The sequence below is a fragment of the Xyrauchen texanus genome, chromosome 31, assembly GCF_025860055.1.
Source record: "Xyrauchen texanus isolate HMW12.3.18 chromosome 31, RBS_HiC_50CHRs, whole genome shotgun sequence".
Taxonomy (NCBI): Eukaryota; Metazoa; Chordata; class Actinopteri; order Cypriniformes; family Catostomidae; genus Xyrauchen; species Xyrauchen texanus.
In genome coordinates this window covers 30,502,756-30,524,492 of record NC_068306.1, presented here as the reverse complement: position 1 = coordinate 30,524,492, position 21,737 = coordinate 30,502,756, and the positions used below count along the sequence as shown (strand labels likewise).

Here is a 21,737-nt window from a genome sequence, read left to right as displayed (position 1 = left end):
CACTACCAGAAAATCCTGAAGGAGATTGTCCAGTCATCAGTCTGTGAGTTGAAGCTCAAGCACAAATGGATTATGCAGCAAGACAATTATCCAATGCATAGCAGTAAGTCCACCTCTGAATGGCTCAAAAGAAGCTAAATTAAAGTTTTGGAGTGACCTAGTCAAAGTCCTGACTTAAACATGATAGAGATGCTGTGGAAGGACCTTAAACGGGCAGTTCATGCTCGAAAACCCTCCAATGTGGCTGAATTAAAACTGCAAAGTTCTGCAAAGAAGAGTGGACCAAAATTCCCCCACAGCGTTGAGGAAGACTGATCTCCAGTTATCGGAAGTGTTTGGTTACAGTTATTGCTGCTAAAGGTGGCACAACCAGATATAAAGTTTAAGGGTGCAATTCATTTTTCATGGTGATATAGGTGTTGGATAACTTTTTTGCTTCAGTGAAAAAAATATCTATATTTGAAAACTGTATTTTGTGTTTACTCAGTTTTCCTTTTGTTTTATGTTATATCTCATTTGAAGATCTAAAACAATTTAGTGTGAAAAAACAAAAATGGAAGAAATCAGGAAGGGGGCAAATTCTTTTTCACAGATCTCTCTCTCTATCTATATCTATCTATCTATCTATCTATCTATCTATCTATATATATATATATATATATATATATATATATATATATATATATATATATATATATATATATATCACTCACCTAAAGGATTATTAGGAACACCTGTTCAATTTCTCATTAATGCAATTATCTAATCCACCAATCACATGGCAGTTGCTTCAATGCATTTAGGGGTGTGGTCCTGGTCAAGACAATCTCCTGAACTCCAAACTGAATGTCAGAATGAGAAAGAAAGGTGATTTAAGCAATTTTGAGCGTGGCATGGTTGTTGGTGCCAGACGGGCCGGTCTGAGTATTTCACAATCTGCTCAGTTACTGGGATTTTCATGCACAACCATTTCTAGAGTTTACAAAGAATGGTGTGAAAAGGAAAAACATCCAGTATGCGGCAGTCCTGTGGGCTGAAAATGCCTTGTTGATGCTAGAGGTCAGAGGAGAATGGGCCGACTGATTCAAGCTTATAGAAGAGCAACTTTGCCTGAAATAACCACTCGTTACAACCGAGGTATGCAGCAAAGCATTTGTGAAGCCACAACACGCACAACCTTGAGGCGGATGGGCTACAACAGCAGAAGACCCCACCGGGTACCACTCATCTCCACTACAAATAGGAAAAAGAGACTACAATTTGCAAGAGCTCACCAAAATTGGACAGTTGAAGACTGGAAAAATGTTGCCTGGTCTGATGAGTCTCGATTTCTGTTGAGACATTCAGATGGTAGAGTCAGAATTTGGCGTAAACCGAATGAGAACATGGATCCATCATGCCTTGTTACCACTGTGCAGGCTGGTGGTGGTGGTGTAATGGTGTGGAGGATGTTTTCTTGGCACACTTTAGGCCCCTTAGTGCCAATTGGGCATCGTTTAAATGCCACAGCCTACCTGAGCATTGTTTCTGACCATGTCCATCCCTTTATGGCCACCATGTACCCATCCTTTGATGGCTACTTCCATCAGGATAATGCACCATGTCACAAAGCTTGAATCATTTCAAATTGGTTTCTTGAACATGACAATGAGTTCACTGTACTAAAATGGCCCCCACAGTCACCAGATCTCAACCCAATAGAACATCTTTGGGATGTGGTGGAACGGGAGCTTCGTGCCCTGGATGTGCATCCCACAAATCTCCATCAACTGCAAGATGCTATCCTATCAATATGGGCCAACATTTCTAAAGAATGCTTTCAGCACCTTGTTGAATCAATGCCATGTAGAATTAAGGCAGTTCTGAAGGCGAAAGGGGGTCAAACACAGTATTAGTATGGTGTTCCTAATAATCCTTTAGGTGAGTGTATATATATATATATATATATATATAATTTTTCTAGCTTTTCTCTGCTCTAAAATATTTAAGGAGTTAGATTTTGCTCTTGTGAAGGCAAGTCAAACTTGCTCACAAGTGATACTGATGTCAGATTTGTCAGTGAATCATTCTTTTAAATTAATTAGCTAAAAAGGTTAAACAAATATTCTAAATGATTCGTTAACAAATCAGTCTAAATCAGAATGATTTTTAAAAATATAATCCAGAAATCACAAATGCCTGGAAAGATTATGGTAATTCAGAAGTCAAAAAAATTTGGTAACATTGCATAAAGACTATATCATGCAGATGACCCATACAAGATAACAAAATAAATATTTTGATATAAATTATATTTAGTAAAATTAATCGCAAATACAATGCTAAGTGAAGTAATTGACAATATTATGATTTTTGTCATAATCGTGCAGCACTTATGTCAGTCATGCATGAGCATCACCACGCTCATTTGACCAGTCGATATTACTGGCTTAATCTAAATAATCTACTGAAATTGGATTATTTCACTTGCGGAAAAAAGAAATGAATTGTGGCTGACTGCGAATAGCGTGTTTTTAAAATAGCATGGGTAACTGAGAACTTGTTTTTGTGTGATACTGCATCTATGTCGCTAAGTGGCAGCACAATATAAACAAATGCTTCTGAGTGTAGCTTGAAGGATCTATTTCTGTCTGATCTGATCCTTAAAAGTTACTTTTATTGGTGGAATCTAATGTAGTGGGGTTGATTTAATCATAACAAAGAATACATTTGAGCTGTATTAGACCACATAATTTAGATGTAACCAAATGAATCAAATATTCTGAAACATTTCTACAGTGTAGGGCTTGTTTTTAATTAATAAATTATAAATCTCAAATAATCATGAATTCTAAATAAAATACAAATACTATCTATTCCACTTTACAGCAACACTGCAAACCATCCAGCATAAAAGTTTGTATTGAGCCAAGATGTGAATTCATGATGTTTAGAACCTCTGTTTGACAATTGTTTTGTTGCTGTATGAATTCGCAGAGCTCAACAAACTTGAACTTTGGTACGTAGTGAGGCAAAACTTATTGCATCTTGAACATGCATATGAATGGAAGTGAATGGAACACCAAGTCTTGTGTGACCACACTTTCAGTTTGTGAAAGATGAGTGAGGTAAAGACATGTACCAAAAGTGTACAGTTTGTAGTGTACAGACCATAAAAACTACAGCAAAACGCTTAAAGTTTTCATCTCAGTTTTATTACTCAAAGAAAAGAAAAAACTACCAGTTTGTCCATAGGGGTGTTATATTCATTGTGGCATGTGCAAGGCTGCGATTAGTGTCATTTGCCATATTAAAACAACGTTCAACATCATTGATAGCTGCCGATTTGTTATTTACGTTACCTATGGAGTCGCTAGCAATATTTAAAAATAGATTTGAAGAGGCAGCGTTTTATTTTCAATTGATACATGTCATTTTTCATCATTGTATTTACAAGCATGCTTGCTTTAGATGTGCATAAGGTTACTTCTCGTTTTCTTTTTCGTCACTAAAAATGTCTCCACGTAATAACAATGCCAGGATAGCAAACGCTAAAGCCTTTTTACAAGTCTTTATAAACAAAGGTAAAAACAGAAGGGGAAGTACTGTAATACTGTGTTTATAGCAACATCAAATTAACAGTTTTGTTTGTTTTTTTTACATTTTTAAGTTATGGAGCAATAGAGAAAACTTTGCCATGGGTCAAATTAAGATGTTCAAAGAACATGATTAAAATACAATGCAAAACAACAAAACCAGATAATAAAATAAACACCTGATAATAAACATTGGGCAGGGAACGACAATAGGTGAGGACAATATTTCTACATTTTCTAAAAAAAAATATATACAACAAATTAGAAAAAAAGAAAACGGGTTGATATAGAGTCCCTTTCTTGCAATGACAAAACAACAAATGTAGTTTATTAAAGAATCACACTCGTCTTATTTGGAGTCCTTTTTACATTGTCCACAAAGCATTTGTCTCTTTTGTCCCAGGATCATGAAGAAGTTATATGAGCAGTTGTCTAGAGACTCGTCAAGACTGTTGTGCTACTGAGAATCACTGGCGTACAGAATCATGTGGGATCAGCAGATAACACTCAATAATCGAATAATAATAATAATAATAATAATAATAATAATAAAAGGGAGATGAGTTTAAGGAGAGAAATGCAGTGTGCTTCACAGAAAGATAGGTAATCATCAGCTAATGTAGTTTTATACATAAAAACAAACAAAGAAAAACATTTATTTCAGTCTCAAAAATGTGTGGGATGTAGAAGTAGTCAAAAAATTAGACTTTTATACAAGTTGGTGTGTGGTGTTGAACGGTTGCCCACAGCAGTATTCCAGACACACACACACTCACACACGTGTCTCATGAAGACTACAAACACACTGCACCTCAACACACATACATGTACATACACACTCAAGTCCTGTACAAGAGTTTCAGGTGACTGCTCTGCACCTGCACCACTTTGCCTTCGAGAAAAAGCCCCACGATCCCCTTGTCTGTCTGTGGGGTGATCTGTCCATCTGTCTTGGTCGTTGGACCACAGAAGGCAGAGGTTCATCTCAGTACATGATGGGAGGTTTGGAGTAGGGTCTGTTTTCTGGAATAAAAGAGAGGGAAAAACAGTTAATAATCTTATATAAAATTAAGCTGCATTGAATTTATTAAAATTATAAGCATTATCTTTTATGCAGCATATATAATAATTTGTACAAGATGACAAAATCATAAGATTTGGCTCATACGCAAAAGGTACTACATTTACACCAACCTATCAAAAAGCAGAATTTCAGATCGATACAAAACAGCATCAAATGTTAGCTAGCCTCCTATCCAAAACTATATAGGAAGCGGGTCAGTTTTGCTGGGAAAATCCAAAGGATGTGATGTTTATGTGTGCTCCCGAGAGCATTGCCTCGGTGCTTCTCTTCTGCGATTCAACAGTGACAACAAACTGCAACACTATGTAACGTTATCTTAGAGATGGAATCCAGCTAATGTCTGGCTCCCAGCACAACACCAACTCCCAAGTATGCAAAAACATTTTTAAAAACTTTGATCTACTGAATCCCAGCTGGCTAAGCGGGCATGTGATCGTGGTCGAGCTAAAACTAGAGTGAACATCGGCAGGGCAATTGATTCCTGGAGGGACCTTCATTAGGTTTTGGGGAGCAAAACAGACTCTGAATTTGCATTCTTCTTATTGGACAGTTAAACTTACATAACTGCAAAGCATGTGAAATATAGTTCCATAATGATTGATCTGTATAATTTTAGCTAACTTAGTCTTGCCTGCACAGTAACTGTCATAAACAATGTTAATCTGTAATTATTCAGCAAGTTAAACTACAATAACACATGAAATGATGCTAGGCAATGTACAAGATAATGCAAAAAAAAAAAAAAAAAACATTCATTAGTGTAACGTAACTTGGTTATACAGAAAATATATACATTCTATTATTATAAAACAATAATGCATCGATATATCAAAATGACAGTTGTGATGGAATCACATCAATACTGAATTGTGTCAACATATTTATAAACATCTACTGTCATCATCCACCAAATTTAGCTAACAGCTACTGATAAGCTGGCAAGCTAGTTTAAATGCAGTCAATGCATCATGCAAAGAAAAGTGATTACTTCAAACTACAGTCACGCATAGCCAGACCTATATCCACACTTTGTTTTAGCCCTGTTCCAGCACTGGAGAGTCAAATATAATATACTGTCTCAAAGTTTGTAGTAAAACAATCATAACTGTGTTTAATTATGCTACCTCATCTGTCAGCATAATGCCTGTGGATCATGTTCGGTCTCTTTGTATACATTTAACACATATATACATAATACAGGTTGGTGGAAAGAGTGACAGAATGTGAATTATGATTAATTCACTTACTGGAGTGATATTATTCTCATGGTTTATTGAAAATAATCTCACATGTATTTAGATACAACTTAGAAGTGAAATCTTTCAGAAACAGGGATGAGATTATTTATCAAAATATACCACAGTCACATAGTCTTTGAATACAGACAAACTTTATTACTATTCTAAACGTAAATCTAATCTAACACATATATATACATGAGACAGGTTGGTGAAAAGTGACAGAATGTGAAATAAATGATCAGTACAGTGAAAATGAACTTTATGGAATCTGTTGACAATACCTTAAGAACCATTTCATCCTTCTTTGAGTCTACATCGATTTGCTATCGGATTACCAAAATTATTTAATTAATACACCAGCACTTTGAGCACAATATTGGAGATGTACTTGCATTCTTTGTGTGGCTTGGTTCTTGGTCGAAAGTTCGTTCCGTCAATGTTTTGATCTCGGTATGATCGAAGTTTATTGTCTGTATGAATTATGTGAGGTTAGCTGTGAAGCGAGGCCTTCTCACTCCTCCTCGGGATGTCTAGTCCCGAGCTTCCGTGGATCTCACATGGGCACGTGCAGGCAGAGGAGTGGAGAGTCGAAGAGCCTCAAGAGGATGAAGAGACAAGATGCAAGAGGCAAGAGAAGAAGAGCAGAAGAGAGAGAGAGAGTTCTTCTTGTTTGGAACTATTTGAACTGGAATTGTCCATATCCCCAAAGGTGTCCTGCACCAATCAGAAGTGACTTTTCTGAGTCATATGGTCGACTGGGCTGTCCTTTCCGATAGCTGATTTATAAGTCTTTGTTAGAGATTCTTACTATTTTCCCGCTCAAAAAAAGTGCATATTTAATCATGAACTTTATATCTTGCAAATTGTACAAGAGACATGATATTCGTTGTCATCAGCTTTTTCTATGTAACCAAACAAATGCTTACATACCAAATATGATTTTTTTTTATGGATATTATACATGTAGGTAATAAAACATGAAAATCTCTGGTTACAAGATCATATTGGTTTTACACATCATTGCATTTTATCAAGTTAAACCTTATTGTTACCATTCTTAGTAGAATGAGATGAATCATACAAAATTAAAGATTATTTTTATCAATTATATGTGATTGCACATCGCGTCACCCATTTTAAAGAGGTCCATCAGTCTATAATAATTAATTTGTCAGGTACAAACGTTACCACAGTTCAAAGTTGTGCAAATCTGATGGTCCTTTTAACCTTACACAGAAAAGCCTGGTGTAACTGTGTGGGGGTTCCAGCTGAAGGCCGGTAATTTATGATGTGGACACATTCCAAACTGAAAGGCTGGGTTTTTCTCGTTTCAAATCATGTTGGTGGAATTCTTCTGCATATATAATCTTACACATACTACACCTACACATACTACGGGCAGTGGTGGCTCAGTGGTTGAGGCTCAGTGTTACTGGCCAGAAGGTCGGGGGTTCAAGCCCCAGCACCACCAAGATGCCACTGTTGGGCCCTTGAGCAAGGCACTTAACTCCAGGTTGCTCCGGGAGGTTGTCCCTGTAATAATTGCACTGTAAGTTGCTTTGGATAAAAGCATCTGCCAAATGCATAAATGTAAATGTACACCTTTAAGTTTTGAGACTGGATCATGTTGTGTTTGCAGTGGCTGTGAAGCACTAAATATGACAAACAGCTGGTCCCTGAGGAGCAGGAGCGCTGCACTTAATCGCAGAGCTCACAGCACACTGTAATACAGGAAGCAGTTCATTAGGACTCGAGTGCTTTTACATATTTAACATGCTTGTTTCCGCAAGCACCAACAGATGAGCTCATATGTATGCAGAATGTAAACAAAACTGCACTCGAGGTACCCAGAAAGCAAGCAAGCAAGAGAGAGAGGACAGCATTTACGCCTGTGAATGCTCTATAGACCAGTGGCTCACAACCAGTTTTGCTTCAGGACTCACATTTTACATTGGGAGTCGAGTGTGCGATCCAACACACTATCAAAATTGTTTATTGAACAAAAATAACAAAATGCCTTTAAAGGAATAGTTCAACAAAAAAGTATAATTCTCTTATCATTTACTCACTCTCATGCCGTCTCTAACTCGTATGACTTTCTTTCTTCAGTGAAAACACAAAGATATTTTGATGGAGACATGATGTGAATATATCCATACAATGCCAAAGCCAATGGGGTCCAAGCTCCGAAAAGGACCATATGACTCGAGTGATTTAATCCATGTCTAATGAAGTGATACAATCGGTTTTGGGCAACGCATGTGTACAGTGATCTACACGTGTCGAGCACAAGGAAGTGTAATTGAGTGTCAAATCATGATCGCCAAGGATAATGCAAATGTCAAAATTTATAGTGATAAAGGAGCTGTTCTCACCCAAAAAATGATCATATCACTTCAGTAGACCAGTCGAGTCGTATGGTCCTTTTTGGAGCTTGAAAGTTTTGGACCCCATTGACTTGCATTGTATGGATGTATTCACATCTCCATCAAAATATCTTTTTGTTTTCCACAGAAGAATGAAAGTCATATGAGTTTGAGACAGCATAAGGATGAATAGCCTAAATAATGGGGACATTATCATTTTGGAGTGAACTATTCCTTTTAAAATCAAACATTGACATTTATAAATATTACCACGAACTGTATAGAACTCTATAGGCCCAATAAAGTGCTTCAGTAATTTATTAAAATGACACAGGCTGTACAGGAAAACAGAATATTTGAAATGCATCTAACACAGAACACACACACAATGGAAAATAACAAAACAAACATTTACAGCTTTTATTATTCTTGGTAAATGTAAATTTTGAAATATACTAATCCATTAATGCATTATGAACCAACAACTAAAAATGAATAGTTGTTTTAAAAAGATTAATAAATGCTGTAATAACATATTGTTCATTGTTATTTCACGATACCTAACACCATTACTTATTTTAACAGATTATTGCAAAGTGCTACCATTAAACTTCATTCAAGATACATCTCTGAAAACATGTCCTAATATCTTTTTGCTTTTAAAGATAAATAATCTTATTTTAAGGCTGTTTAGCAATTTTATTTGAAAACAAAACAAGAAATTTTTTTTTTTTTTTGCAGTGTATTGTTGACTGATTGGAAGCATGGCCTTTGATGTCAACAACTAAAGTTATTAAAAGCATTTTCTCACTTTTAAAAGTGAAATTTATTTAATTGCTTATTCAAATCTTGCACACTTGTATTGTTTCCCTGCTGTCCGTGACCTTACCAGAAGAGATCCGCCACCCACCAATTAAGGAAACACTGCCTTAGACCACCCCAAATTTATCAACTTTTCATCATGACTTTGGAAAATGCAATTGGACAAAAGGTTATATGAAAGTTAAATTTTGATTGGTGCTTTGAGAAACAGTCTGTAAATGTAAGTGCTTTCTCATGTACAGCGTGCTTTGTTTATAAACATACATGGAGCGTGCATGCTAAATGCAGGAATGTGTGTGCCGTATAAACGCATCACATATGACATTCATATTATACATGAACTATAATATAAGACTGGCACATTGAGGCCTGCTAAAGGTGAAGAGATGGAGAGATGCTGTGAAGACATAAATACAAGGGTGGTATTTCACTTCCTCTGAAATATGAGTTACAAGTAATATCCTCAAGTGCTATTAATTGAGTCCGAAGGCTGACAGCAGACAGCTGCCATGATCAAGCTGCACCCAGGAGACAGAGGTGTAGATAGTTTGTACACTTTAAGACAGAGACCTGTCAGTGCAGTACACTATCAGTTTAGTTACGCAGGGGCTGGGCCAACATACTAATATTAAATGCTTTATTAAAAACCATACAATAAATCATACAGTAAATTGAGCTTAAAACCTATTTTGATAATCGATTAAGCTTTCATTTATTTGTTCGCTCAATAGGAAAAATGGCAAATTATACTTCCAACATTTTATGAAAAACATTTATCTTGTCCTATGCTCTCCTTCAAACTGTGCAAATGTATGGCTATAACAAAAAAAAATTATGTTCAGTATACATTTTGTGAACAAATATCTAAAATATAATAACTTTATTTAAAACATGCAGTATATTTAAATTTGCATATTTGTGTTAAATAAAATGTTAAAACATAAGAGTACAGACCCAAGAAATGGATAATTACCAGTGTTCAATGTAATCTGATTAATGTAATCAGTCACTGTAGTAAAACATTTTGTAACACATTACATTTAACATGTTTGTAATCAGATTACAGTTACTTAATTCCAGTTTAGATAATTTTAAGTACATTACTTGGTGTGGCAGGGCAGAGGGCGGGGCCGGTCCCATATTAGGCTAATTGAGCCTCTGTGAGGGATTAAGGTCGACTGCAGGGGATCGTGCGGGAGAGAGATCGTTAACGGACATGTCCGTCGTGTGTGTTTGTCTTTTGTTTAAGTTTTATACTAAACTATTATTTATATCATCAAGCCGGTTCTCACCTCCTCCTTTCCATTGAATACGTTACACTGGTGCCGAAGCCCGGGAAGGAGGAGGGATATGCCGTAGTAGAGTTCTCGCCACTACCATCCACCCCAACAGAGCAGCCGCGGCCATCTGCCGGGGGACGAGGAGCCCAGCCGCCTGAAAGAGGACGATGGCCGCCGACCGCGAGGGGAGAAGGGGCTCCTAGCCTACCGCCTGGAGCGGTCAGGGCAGCTGCCAGGGGCGGATGAGTTCCCTACCAGCCGCTGAAATGCGGCAAGGTTTACATTTACATTTACATTTATGCATTTGGCAGACGCTTTTATCCAAAGCGACTTACAGAGCCCTTATTACAGGGACAATCCCCCCCGGAGCAACCTGGAGTTAAGTGCCTTGATCAAGGGCCCAACAGTGGCATCTTGGTGGTGCTGGGGCTTGAACCCCCGACCTTCTGGTCAGTAACCCTGAGCCTAAACCACTGAGCCACCACTGCCCCACCACTGCGGTTTAAGACCGCCGAGCGGGGAGTGGCTCACTGCTGACCACCTGGAGCGAAAGAACCGCTGCCAGGGGCGGGGGAGACCCCTTCTGTTCCCCAAGAATGCGGCGGGGCGTTCCGTCCGCCAGGGGCTGGAGGACTGCCTCTGATCCGCCCAGAGAGGTGTGGCTGTCGTCCGATAGAGGGTGGAGGAGTGGCCGAGGAACAAGCTTCGGTGTATCGGAGAACTGGCGAGTAAGAGATTTTATGTTTTTTTCATCTCTCTCTCTCACTGTCGCTCTGCGTAGGCCTTTTCCCTCTTTTCAATTTTACAGTTTTTTTGGGGGGGGTACTACACTGTTACAGGAAGTACCCCCCCATTTTTATTATTTCTGTTTACCTCCCCTGGTCCCCTCCCTCGTCCAGGTAGATGGGGATGACCTGCCGGCAGACTAGACTTAAAGCACGCCCTCCCCCAGGGAAAGGGGGTGTACGTCACGCCGGTGGCTCCCCTGCCTGAGAGAACGAGGGAGGAATGTGGCAGGGCGGAGGGCGGGGCCGGGTCGTGATCCTACACACCCGGTCCCATATTAGGCTAATTGAGCCTCCGTGAGGGATAAAGGTCGACTGCAGGGGATCGTGCGGGAGAGAGAGATCGTTAATGGACAAGTCTGTCATCTGTGTGTTTATGTTGTCTTTTAAGTTTATCATTAAAACTATTATTTATATCGTCAAGCCGGTTCTCGCCTCCTTTCCATTGAATACGTTACACTTGGGTTGAACATTTCTAAAATGATTATGCATAAACATTTAAAACTTGTATTTGTATGTTCATATATACATCTGTTTGTGTTTCTGTGACATCTGCAGGGTGTGTGACAATGGAGGAAAAATAGAGATTATTTTGAGTTCGTTGAGCAGGAAAAAGTGTTTTAAAAAGAAACTTCAAAGTAATCATGATTAGCAAAAAAAAGTAACCAGATTACATTTTAGAATAAATTTTTAGTAGATTACTTTTGAGTAATTTACCCAACACTGATAAAGACATTTGTTGTAATTTGTTAATTTATTTTATTTTGTTGATTCATTTCTGCAACTTCCTCACTAGCGTCACCCAGTGGCGAATTCTCAGGTTCAGCAAAGCCTTCTCTGCTGGCCTAACATGCCAAATAAATCAATATTTTTCATCCTTTCATTCTCAATCACCTTTTTTGCCTATGTATCTTTAATCTCTTTCCACTCTTAATCTACAAATAAAGAGAAAAATGAAAAGTTTTATCCAGTCAGAATATATTCCTTGATGCTTACAAGCAAAGTGTTACATCTGTTTCACAAATCACATGCCCAAAGCAGCGAGTGAGACTGAGCTCCACCCCTTCAGACCTTCAGAATTTCTACAGAATCCCTCATCAGTGCAAATGAATGGGCAACTAAAGGGTGTGATTTTTAGGATATGTCCCAGTTGAGGCCTTCTAGCTGGCCTTGCTAATCTTGCTGACATGTTGGCTGTCATTACTCCCGCTATCGCCTTTGAGAAAGAGATCCTTATGGATTTAAAAACACAAGATGTTCTGCATGACCGTGTGATTGCTTAATTTATTAAACAGGAAAAGAGGACTGATTTTCACTACAAGAAAATAGATTTTTGCATCGTTATAGCAACATCAGGAGTTTTCCAAGTGTAAATTAGGCTGCTGGAGCATTCAGTGTCAGATCAAGTCTTGAAAAGTAGTGCTGCGTTACATTCATCTCGGAAAGTCAGATTTTACACCGTCCTACTTGGAAAAGTGCAATGGAATGCATCTTAAAGTCAGAATTACAACTTGTAGGCTCGTGCAGAAATTCTCAACTCCGAGATGCAGGGGCATGATGTCACACAAACATAGCCCTAACACTCAGGGAGATATATAAAGTAAGTGATAAACATGCAATTTATAAAGTAATATCGATAAATGAGTTAGTTTCCACATTACATGATATTAAAGCTTGTTTAACAAATGCTTGCAGAAGCAGGTGAATAAAACATTATAATATCTTTTGATATTCATACACCTGAAGCACAAATACTAGTGCTGCAGCATTGTTTATCAGCTGGGTTGCTAGGAGACATCTCTAATGTGACTCAAACGCCTGCTAAGCTAACGGGAGTGTTGCAGTTAGGAATATTCCACAATAAACTTGAATGGAACGCAGCATAACAGTGTACCCTGACAAAACTAAATTTATTGCAAGCAACATTTAAATTGCAAATATTATTAGATAGATTTTTCCATGTATTATAGATCTCCTTAGAAGATTCATATGAAAATTTATGATTTTTGAATGTCGTTCATTTCACAAAACAGTCATGCTGCAGTGAAAATAAGGCTTGCTTCAGCATTAAGTGTCGTTTCATGTTCTGGCATGGATGTGTTTTTAAAATGTCAATTGGTATTATTAGTTAGCTGTGACATAATGTATGAGGCCTAAAGGCATAGGATGTCTTATTCAGTGTGAAACTGTGTTTTCTTGGCATGAATCACACGGAAGGACTAAACATTAAATACATGGACCGCCACTGGTGTCACTGACAAAATAAAAAAAATAGATTGTTTTCAAACAGGTTTTCTGAACAAACCCCCTCCCCCCTACTCCTCCTCTTTTTTTTTTCTTCTTTTTCCATTGGTTTGCCCTAAAACTAAAGCAGTTGTTTGAGCCAATGTTTGCTGTGATCGGGATGATTATACAGACAGAGTAATTCTTTAAAAATGCCACAGAGTTACTCATTCTTGATGTTTCATCCTAATTATATCACCGCACGATGCCAATTAGTAGGTCAAAAGCTTTAGGATATGAATGGCACTGTATATGTTCTAAGCACAGTGCATATGGATGTGGAAAAGGTCACAGTGAATCTACACAAATAATTTTTGCCCTGACTGTTGACACATCTGCAGGATTCTGCAGACAAATTGACATATGGTAAAATGTGTTAAAAGGAATTAAGTGCAACATTCTTACTGGTAGCTGAAAGCAAAATATTTAATAAAGGAACACACAACGTGTTAAGTGTAGATTGCTGCAAAAGATGCACGTTTAGACAATGTGCACACTAATTCATTTAAGTTTGAAAACTTTGTTTTCAGTTTCCTAATGTCATTGTATTCAGAAATGGAAAGCATTTTTGGTGGAGGAAAACACTGTTCCAGTGTGGATAAGAGGAATAAATGTAGCAAAATCAATGGGTAAATTGACCTACATTTGCACGTTCAAGACAATTGGGTGATTTACATATGAATGGATTTAAGACAGGGCTATGTTTACTCTTTTAGGTGTTAGCACTGGCTCTAGTGAACTGAAAAATTCATCAGCACACATTCAAATTTACAAGCACACATAAGAGTGTGGTTGAAAAGATTTTGTGTGTTAAAATTATTTATTACTATATTATTTACTACTACAACTACTATTTTGATACAAAATCATATTTTTCATGATTTGATAATTCGATAATTCTTTAGTAATTCTATTACTATAAATAGTAATTACAAGATAAAGCATGGTTCTGCAACAGCCTTGTAATTTGCTTGACTGGGCATTTAACCCCCCACCACAGAATTTGCATTTCCTTACTTCCTGCTTTGTAATAATACTAAAATTTAAATAATACTTTTTTATAATTTTATCATATTAATTGTAAGGATTTAAGAATAGACCACTGAAAAGTCCATGTCCATCAACTACTTATCTGAATAGGCTATAAGCATCCTATGGTGCTTCTCTGAATATCAGAAACATGCTGAATCCAGTGTTTAAGCTCATCCTCTGGAAATGTAGCAACTCACAGACTTTGAGGGCAAAGTCTAATAATCACTGAGGGCAAACAATAATATCTAGTGTTTCATTGATAATTTTGTTTTTGCATGCAGAGTGAATTGCGACTCATAAGCATGGCTAAGTGATCAGCTTGAAACATAGAAGGAACATTACCAGGTCCCACAACACATCCATGCCAACCTGCTAAAGATGGAGTTCTATACATACATGTTTTTTGCTGCAACGCTCCTATAGGCGGAAATCACACGCTTAAAACGATTACAATTTGTCGTCAAATAGCATAATTTTTTTAATCGCACATTTGAGCAAAAGTGTCACACTATATAGCCCTGATTTAGGAACTATTTAGACAAAAATATGTTATCTGCTTGTTTTGAGAATAAGACTCAACTGAGCGCAATTGTAATGACGCATTTTTAGAGCTTTTGGGAAAAACACTCTTTCAAGCGGAGTTCAGTTTGCTTCTCCAACACGTTGTGGCTTCTTAATTACATTTTCACCTCACCTCTCTCCCTTCACCATTCCACACTTCTCTTAATCGGCTTGTTAAATGATATCACCTTCTTTTGTGTTCAGCAGTTTTCTGTTAGCACCACTTGTCTTGATTAATCAGAAAAGGCACGGGTCATCGTGATGTCCCAAAACAGAGGTGGAACCTGAGAAAGCGCAAAAAGCTTTTAGCCCGACAAGTGCGATCTGGGCAAGGACAATCAAGACTAATGAAATCAGCTGTCACTGCCAAGCTTGCAAAACTGTGAAGTCTGACTTGGGAGAGAAGCATAGGCTAATTTGATTTTTGCCGGCTGTAATGGATAAATGTGGTGAGGCTCGGGAGGGGAGGGGCGGAGCGGACAACAGACTTCATACACAAACTCCCCAGGTGGGTCTGCTGCCAGACTTTGAAGCTGATTGCGCTTCAGTCAGAGATTGTAGGATCATTACACCTTGAGTTTTCCCTTCCAGGACAAAACCAAGCATTCTGTAACCAGTTGATTTAATCGGATGCATTATTTGCAATATGTTTGTTACATTAGTTTGTTGTTTAAACTGAATTAGGGCTGCATGATTGACAAACATTTCATTAGCTAATTATTATTTCCCTTGATATTACAACTTTAATTATAAATTTTGATTAACTGTATCCAAATTATCTAAAACATTACCAAAAATGCTTTTGCTTTGGTACTAAAGCTATGCGTTAACAGAAGCAAGTGCTCGTAGAAAGCACTCACGTCTGTGTACATGTATTTGCATAAATATGTTTCTTGCCTTTAGCCCAAAGTATACTTCGGTCAGACGTAAACACTAGGTGTATGCGTACAGGACATGTGACGCAAATTCCGTCATCAGCAATGTGCTTGCACTGAACGCATGTGCCCTGTTTTTCTAACCAGGTGTACTCTGAACATGCAAAATGTGCATGTCGTGGGAATTATTTGCACTAAGTTTGTCCACAAGGTGGCATGACACACCGTTGAGCCGTTGCTTTCACGAAGAAGCACTAGAAAATTTAACAACACAGAAAAACAACACGAGATGACGGTAGAAACTACCAACAGTGGATGTGCATCAAAAGCATGTGTTGAGGAGGTCGGGAGATACCTAAATTTGTACCTAAACTCGAGTCTGAATGAATACAAAGACATCTTTATCAGTCTATACTCCTAAAGATAAATAGTTCAGTATCTCAAAGCAGTTGTAGCGTGCATGTGCCAACAGCCTGTATAAGTATAGTAGAAGTATAGAACTTCAGGCTTTAGTTTACATTTCAGGGACTTTATCATTTATAGCATTTTAATGAAAATACATGCCTTGAACCCAGCTGAACATTATGCCAAAGGGGCTGTTCAGACCAAACGTGTTCTTATGCTAAACAAGCTAGTTGTAATGCAACAAATAGAATGTAGGTGTATTTAATGTAGGTAAGTTCTTTTTAACTTGACACGGAGTGGAAAAAACATTGCCTCGTGTGAGATTTTGAAAAAACAGCACATTGCATGCAACGATCAAAGACATCCGTCAAGTGCATGTGTACATGGAAAAACAAATAAAAAAACATACAAATGCATGCAAAACAAGGTTGGTGTAAATGGCCCCTAACAATGCCTTTTATACCTGACTATATTCATAATATAGCACTACCTCTTGTATCTTATTCTTTCAATATAAACTGTTGACACAGTGGAAGTGAATTAAATGCAATGCTGTAATCAACACTTTTCACAATTTCTATTTTATTTTACTTGTGGCAGCTGTAATCACGATCTAAAAAATTCACAATTAATTATGTAGCCCTAAATTGAATTTTATTGACTTGACCTGTACTGAAACGTATGTTTGTTTTTAAAAGGTCTCAAAAGTGTTTTTTTTGTTGTTGTTTTTTTTTCATGTTGTAGGGCACTGTATGAGCAATACTATATAGAGAGAGAGGGCAAAGAACTGTATCAAAACGATCAGGGAGATTATTTTGTTCCTCATGTTAGCCTCTGCATTATGGGTGCATAGTCGGATCTTAGTGTTTCCTGGTTCTGCTGGTTGCTCTATAGGTCAGGGGCATTGTGATGGAGCTCTAACACTAATCCTTTCTGTTATGCTTACATTAGTGACAGCTCGATTCTGAGCCACAGCAGTGTTCAAGCAGACTATGTAATTGCATCAAAAGGAGTTAGAGATTGCTAGAATTGAGTCTAGAATCTGGACCGCACTTTCTTGATCTGGCAATCTCTAATCTGATTGGCTGGCTTTTATACTACTTAATTTATTTTTATCAATCTGCATGGAAATAAAGTCTTGTTATCAACAATGAGTGTATTTGAGGTTGAAATATTCTGAGAGTTTTCCAAATTAATGTTTTCACGCTGGTCTATTATTGTGGTATAATCTATTTCAGATAAACCCACCCCTAAACACCACGTAAAAGCAAAATTGAATGGTGGTTTATCGCTTGACATGTTGGTCAGATAGCTCTTCCCATCAAAGTAGGCGGTTATTGGTCAGAATAAGCTGCAGTGTGGACAAGACCTTTTGCCACTGAGTACTAAACTTTTCTCAAGTCACAAGCTACTTGAAGCCTCATGAGATATGGAAAGAGCATGCTCCATTCTGTCTCCAAGATGTTGGCATACAAAATAACAATTTATATACTTCTCTGTAGTCTAAGGCTGTATGTCTTTGATCTGGAGGTTTTGTACATCTGTAGTTAAAACATAAAGACTTTGAAACCTGAGTGTACACATTGACTCAACCGGAAAAGCTAAGATCACCCAGCGATGACCTCCTCATACTGTGAGTGAACCATGGGGCTGTCCCAAAGAGAAAAGGCAATATCTACTCAGCAAATGCTTCAGCAGTGCTCTGTTACAGCACCGCTGTCAAAGCCCAAAGAAAAATGGACATCTCTTTATTTCCAGACTGTGAAATTGGCTATATAGGAGAAAAAACATTTTCGCTGTAGCACTTTGCAACCCATTTCCGCTGCATCTTCTGTAAACATATGTATTTATTCACCTTCCCCCAGCCCCACATTTCAATAAGATGTACAGCAGCGGGTCTTTAATTCGCCGTCAGACGTGTTGATAATAGGTCCCATTTATCAAACGCAACTTTGGGCCAGATTTGGGAGGCTGGCTTATAGGGAAGGGGGGGAAGACAGATGGAACAGGGATAAGAATGAAACTGAATGAGTGTGTGCAGAATGGGTATAAAGCGCAAATACATCTTGGGGAAAAGAAGCGTGAAAGGCACATGCGAAAGCACCAGTTTTTAATCTCCCTCCTGAAAGAGTTGGACATCTTCAAAGGGGTTCAGTAAGACGTAAGGCAAGTTCAGGGAGTGACTCTGGTTACTTTCTGGAAGTTTTATGAAGGGGTTAAGCCCCAATTTGTGGCCTCTCTGGGACCATATGTACAGCACATGGCTGTTGGCATCTACCCTTCATTTTAAACTTTCAAACATCCTCAGAGGATTACAACAGCTGATGGTATGATTTCAAGTCTTTAGTAGACAGTAACTCGTAAGTGTCATACAAACAGAGCAGAGCAGTCTGGTTTTGTAAGTAAAAATCCCATGCATTTCCCCATAGGCGAGGTAGTAATTGATGGTATATGCTTCTGCTGAAGCTATAAGTTTGTGTTATTTCAACTTCATTTTTAAATTCTGTTTAATAGCAGAAATTCTAGTGAAGGACTTTACTACCCATTATCCAGCAGAGAAAGATCCACCAATCAGAGAATTGGCTGGTTGTATATGACAGCTATGTTTGATTTTCGGTTTAGTGAGTGTTGGTATAGTCAATTCCAGTTTCGCAGGGCACCAGTCAAGAGGTGCACAATCAATCTGGTGTGATCTGCATTTATGCTGCTGACAGAGACCATTTCCATTGTCTCTTATCACGTCTCCTTTGGAAGTCTTCCCTCACAGCAACAATAACTAAAGCCCTGCTCACACCGTGACCTGATCTTATTCATTTTTAATGAGCGTCATACAGCCGAAAGTGAGCATGCATACACTTGCATCGTGGAAGCTCACATGCACCATCTTGCGCACAAGCCAAATGCGGCCAACTTAGTTTGCCGTATGAGTTCTGCAGTGACCGCTCACTCCCATGACACACTGTGAATGATGCAATCGTTCTCCCTATGCTCTTAAAATACTTGCAATTCATTCCCTCATGAAAAATGTTAAGTACACAGTACCTTTTGTCATTTTGTTCAATTTTCAACCACTTGAAAAGCAGCCCCTCACAGGGAAAAAATTATGGCAAAAACCCTTCTGTGGACATTCTATTTTATCTACACTTTTCAGCATTGAATGAAATGTTTATTTCTTGTTGCCATTCAATCTGAGATTTACTTCTTTATGAAGGATAATTGGTTTGACCGATATTTTTAACCGATATTTACACATTTCCACTGAATCGGTTATCGGTTCCTTAATATTGGGTTTAGCAATAAAGTTGGGCACAAAAGACTACGTTACATATATTAAATAGAGGGGCTTTAAACAAGTGTATATTGCAACTAAAACTATTCAAATTAATTATTTGAAGACTGTGCAATATTAGTTTTGTAAAGCAGTTCACCAGAGGCTAGTGATGTTAATGTGCCTAATTTTTTTTTAAATCATTATGTGGGGGCCTGGGTAGCTCAGTGGTAAAAGACGAGTCACATGAGGTAACTTCCACGTGGTCACTATAATGTGGTTCGTTCTCAGTGGGTGCATGGTGAGTTGAGCATGGATGCTGCAGTGGGTGGCGTGAAGCCTCCACACGTGCTATGTCTCCGTGGCAACGCACTCAACGACCACGTGATAAGATACACGGGTTGAAGTTCTCAGACGCAGAGGCAACTGGGATTCGTCCACTGCCACCTGGATTGAGGCGAATCACTACACGACCACAATGCATACTTGTTATTGGACATCTAAACACAAAAATTATCAGTATTGTATCAGCCGTTAAAAACCAATATGATTTTCTATTTATTAGGATCTGAAATAGTACGTTTGTTTTATGTTTTATGTAGTTTTAAGTTTGTTTGACATGAAATGTTACGTTGACTGTTCTGCCAGTTCACGCCTCCTTGCCCGTCCTTTAACTGTTACAAGATACAATGTGTATAACTTCTTACCTTGTACAGCTGAGTTCTCCTGCTGGTTGCTGTTATGTTCAGGCTTCAGCTCTGGTATCACTGCCTCTGAAACCAAGTAAGCCATTCAGTTAGAGTTCTAGCTACACATCCTTTATCAGTAAAGCATTTTTTTAATCAAGTCCTATCATTTGTGCAGACAAAATGGGTCTGGTCACATTAAAGTCGATATAAAATGGCATTTAAACCCATTTAGTTCTGTAATGTGACATGTTTATGACTGAAACAGAATATTTAATGAGGGGGAAAAAATGTAGGGTGGGATTTAATTCTATCCATCGGAAATGTATTGATTTGTGAAAAGTGTGCATTATATACCAGAATGAAGTCTGAGTTAACTGGCATTAAATTACTGCATTAATTACTGGCCTAGAATAGTGACAAAATAGCTATTTAGCTAATGGTTAATATTAGTTCCAACCTCGGTCATGTCAACTCAAAAGAAAAGTTATTTCTGAGACTATTTTGTACTTCTAAAACATTGCAGTTCTGTTTTTGCAGTTCAAAACAACAGAGCTCACATTTGCACACATGTACTGTATATAATAGAACATCACAAATTCATATTATGCATATGTTGGGCAATTCCATGGAAATGTCAACCACAAAGAAACAGCAGCATTACACAAATAAACAAAGAGAAAGGATATTTATGTGAATATTTATGAAAAGATGTGACGTAACGGCAGACATTCACAGTATGGCTGTTTTTCTGGCATTCCCCTCTGCATTCCCAGATGAAAGGCAAAAACAAAAGGCATTTTTCCTATTTAATTCATGTTTAATCAGCCCTGGCCTATTAATTGCCCCAGCACTCCTCAAAACGCTCACAGATGTCTTGCGATTTTTGTTTTCTCCATTCAAATTGTGCTTCTGTTAAGATATTCACAATTAAACAAGTATAATCAAAACAACAGCGAACAATTAGGAAAATGGATTGGCCTTGATAAGTGTGCACATTTAGAGCATTTATGATAAACATCAGGCTCCATTTCCCCAGCTGAGATTATGATGCTAATGCATCGCTAATAGTTATGACCGAGACGGAAATACCAATATCAGCACTGATAAAGAAACATGAGAAAGAACAGAAGGTTGGTGAAAATATTGACGGGCAAAACGAATTGAATTTCTGAACATGCAGATCTATAAAGATATTTTGAGAGTATATCACAGGATAGACTTGAAAGGGAGATGCAGTACGTCTTCACCATACAATCTAATCAGAACATATTTGAGGTTTAATATATACAGCTATGTGGAGCAAGATTTTCTACCAATTAGATTTCACTCAGGAGCCGGGCTATCCAGATCAACACCATAGAAATAATCATAATAATAAGAAAAAAGTTACAGACTCTACACAGCCAATTGTAGCTCTCTCTAAATGTATCCTTTGGGGCCGTACACACAGGAAGTGGTCTTGCGATCAAAA

At 37.9% G+C, this 21,737-nt stretch overlaps 1 protein-coding gene across 4 annotated transcripts in view; it reads right to left on the bottom strand.

Moving 5' to 3' along the window:
* Positions 1–3,172: 3,172 nt before the first annotated feature.
* The window catches only part of dacha (dachshund a), a 237,294-nt gene continuing 218,729 nt past the window's right edge, over positions 3,173–21,737 (bottom strand). For all 4 annotated transcript variants that reach the window (XM_052100107.1, XM_052100106.1, XM_052100109.1 and 1 more), the window contains 2 exons: positions 20,285–20,350; positions 3,173–4,598 (listed from right to left, as the gene is read on the bottom strand). In XM_052100107.1, the coding sequence (XP_051956067.1) occupies positions 4,561–4,598; positions 20,285–20,350 (104 nt within the window). In that variant the 3' untranslated portion in view covers positions 3,173–4,560. The remainder of the gene's footprint in view (positions 4,599–20,284; positions 20,351–21,737) is intronic.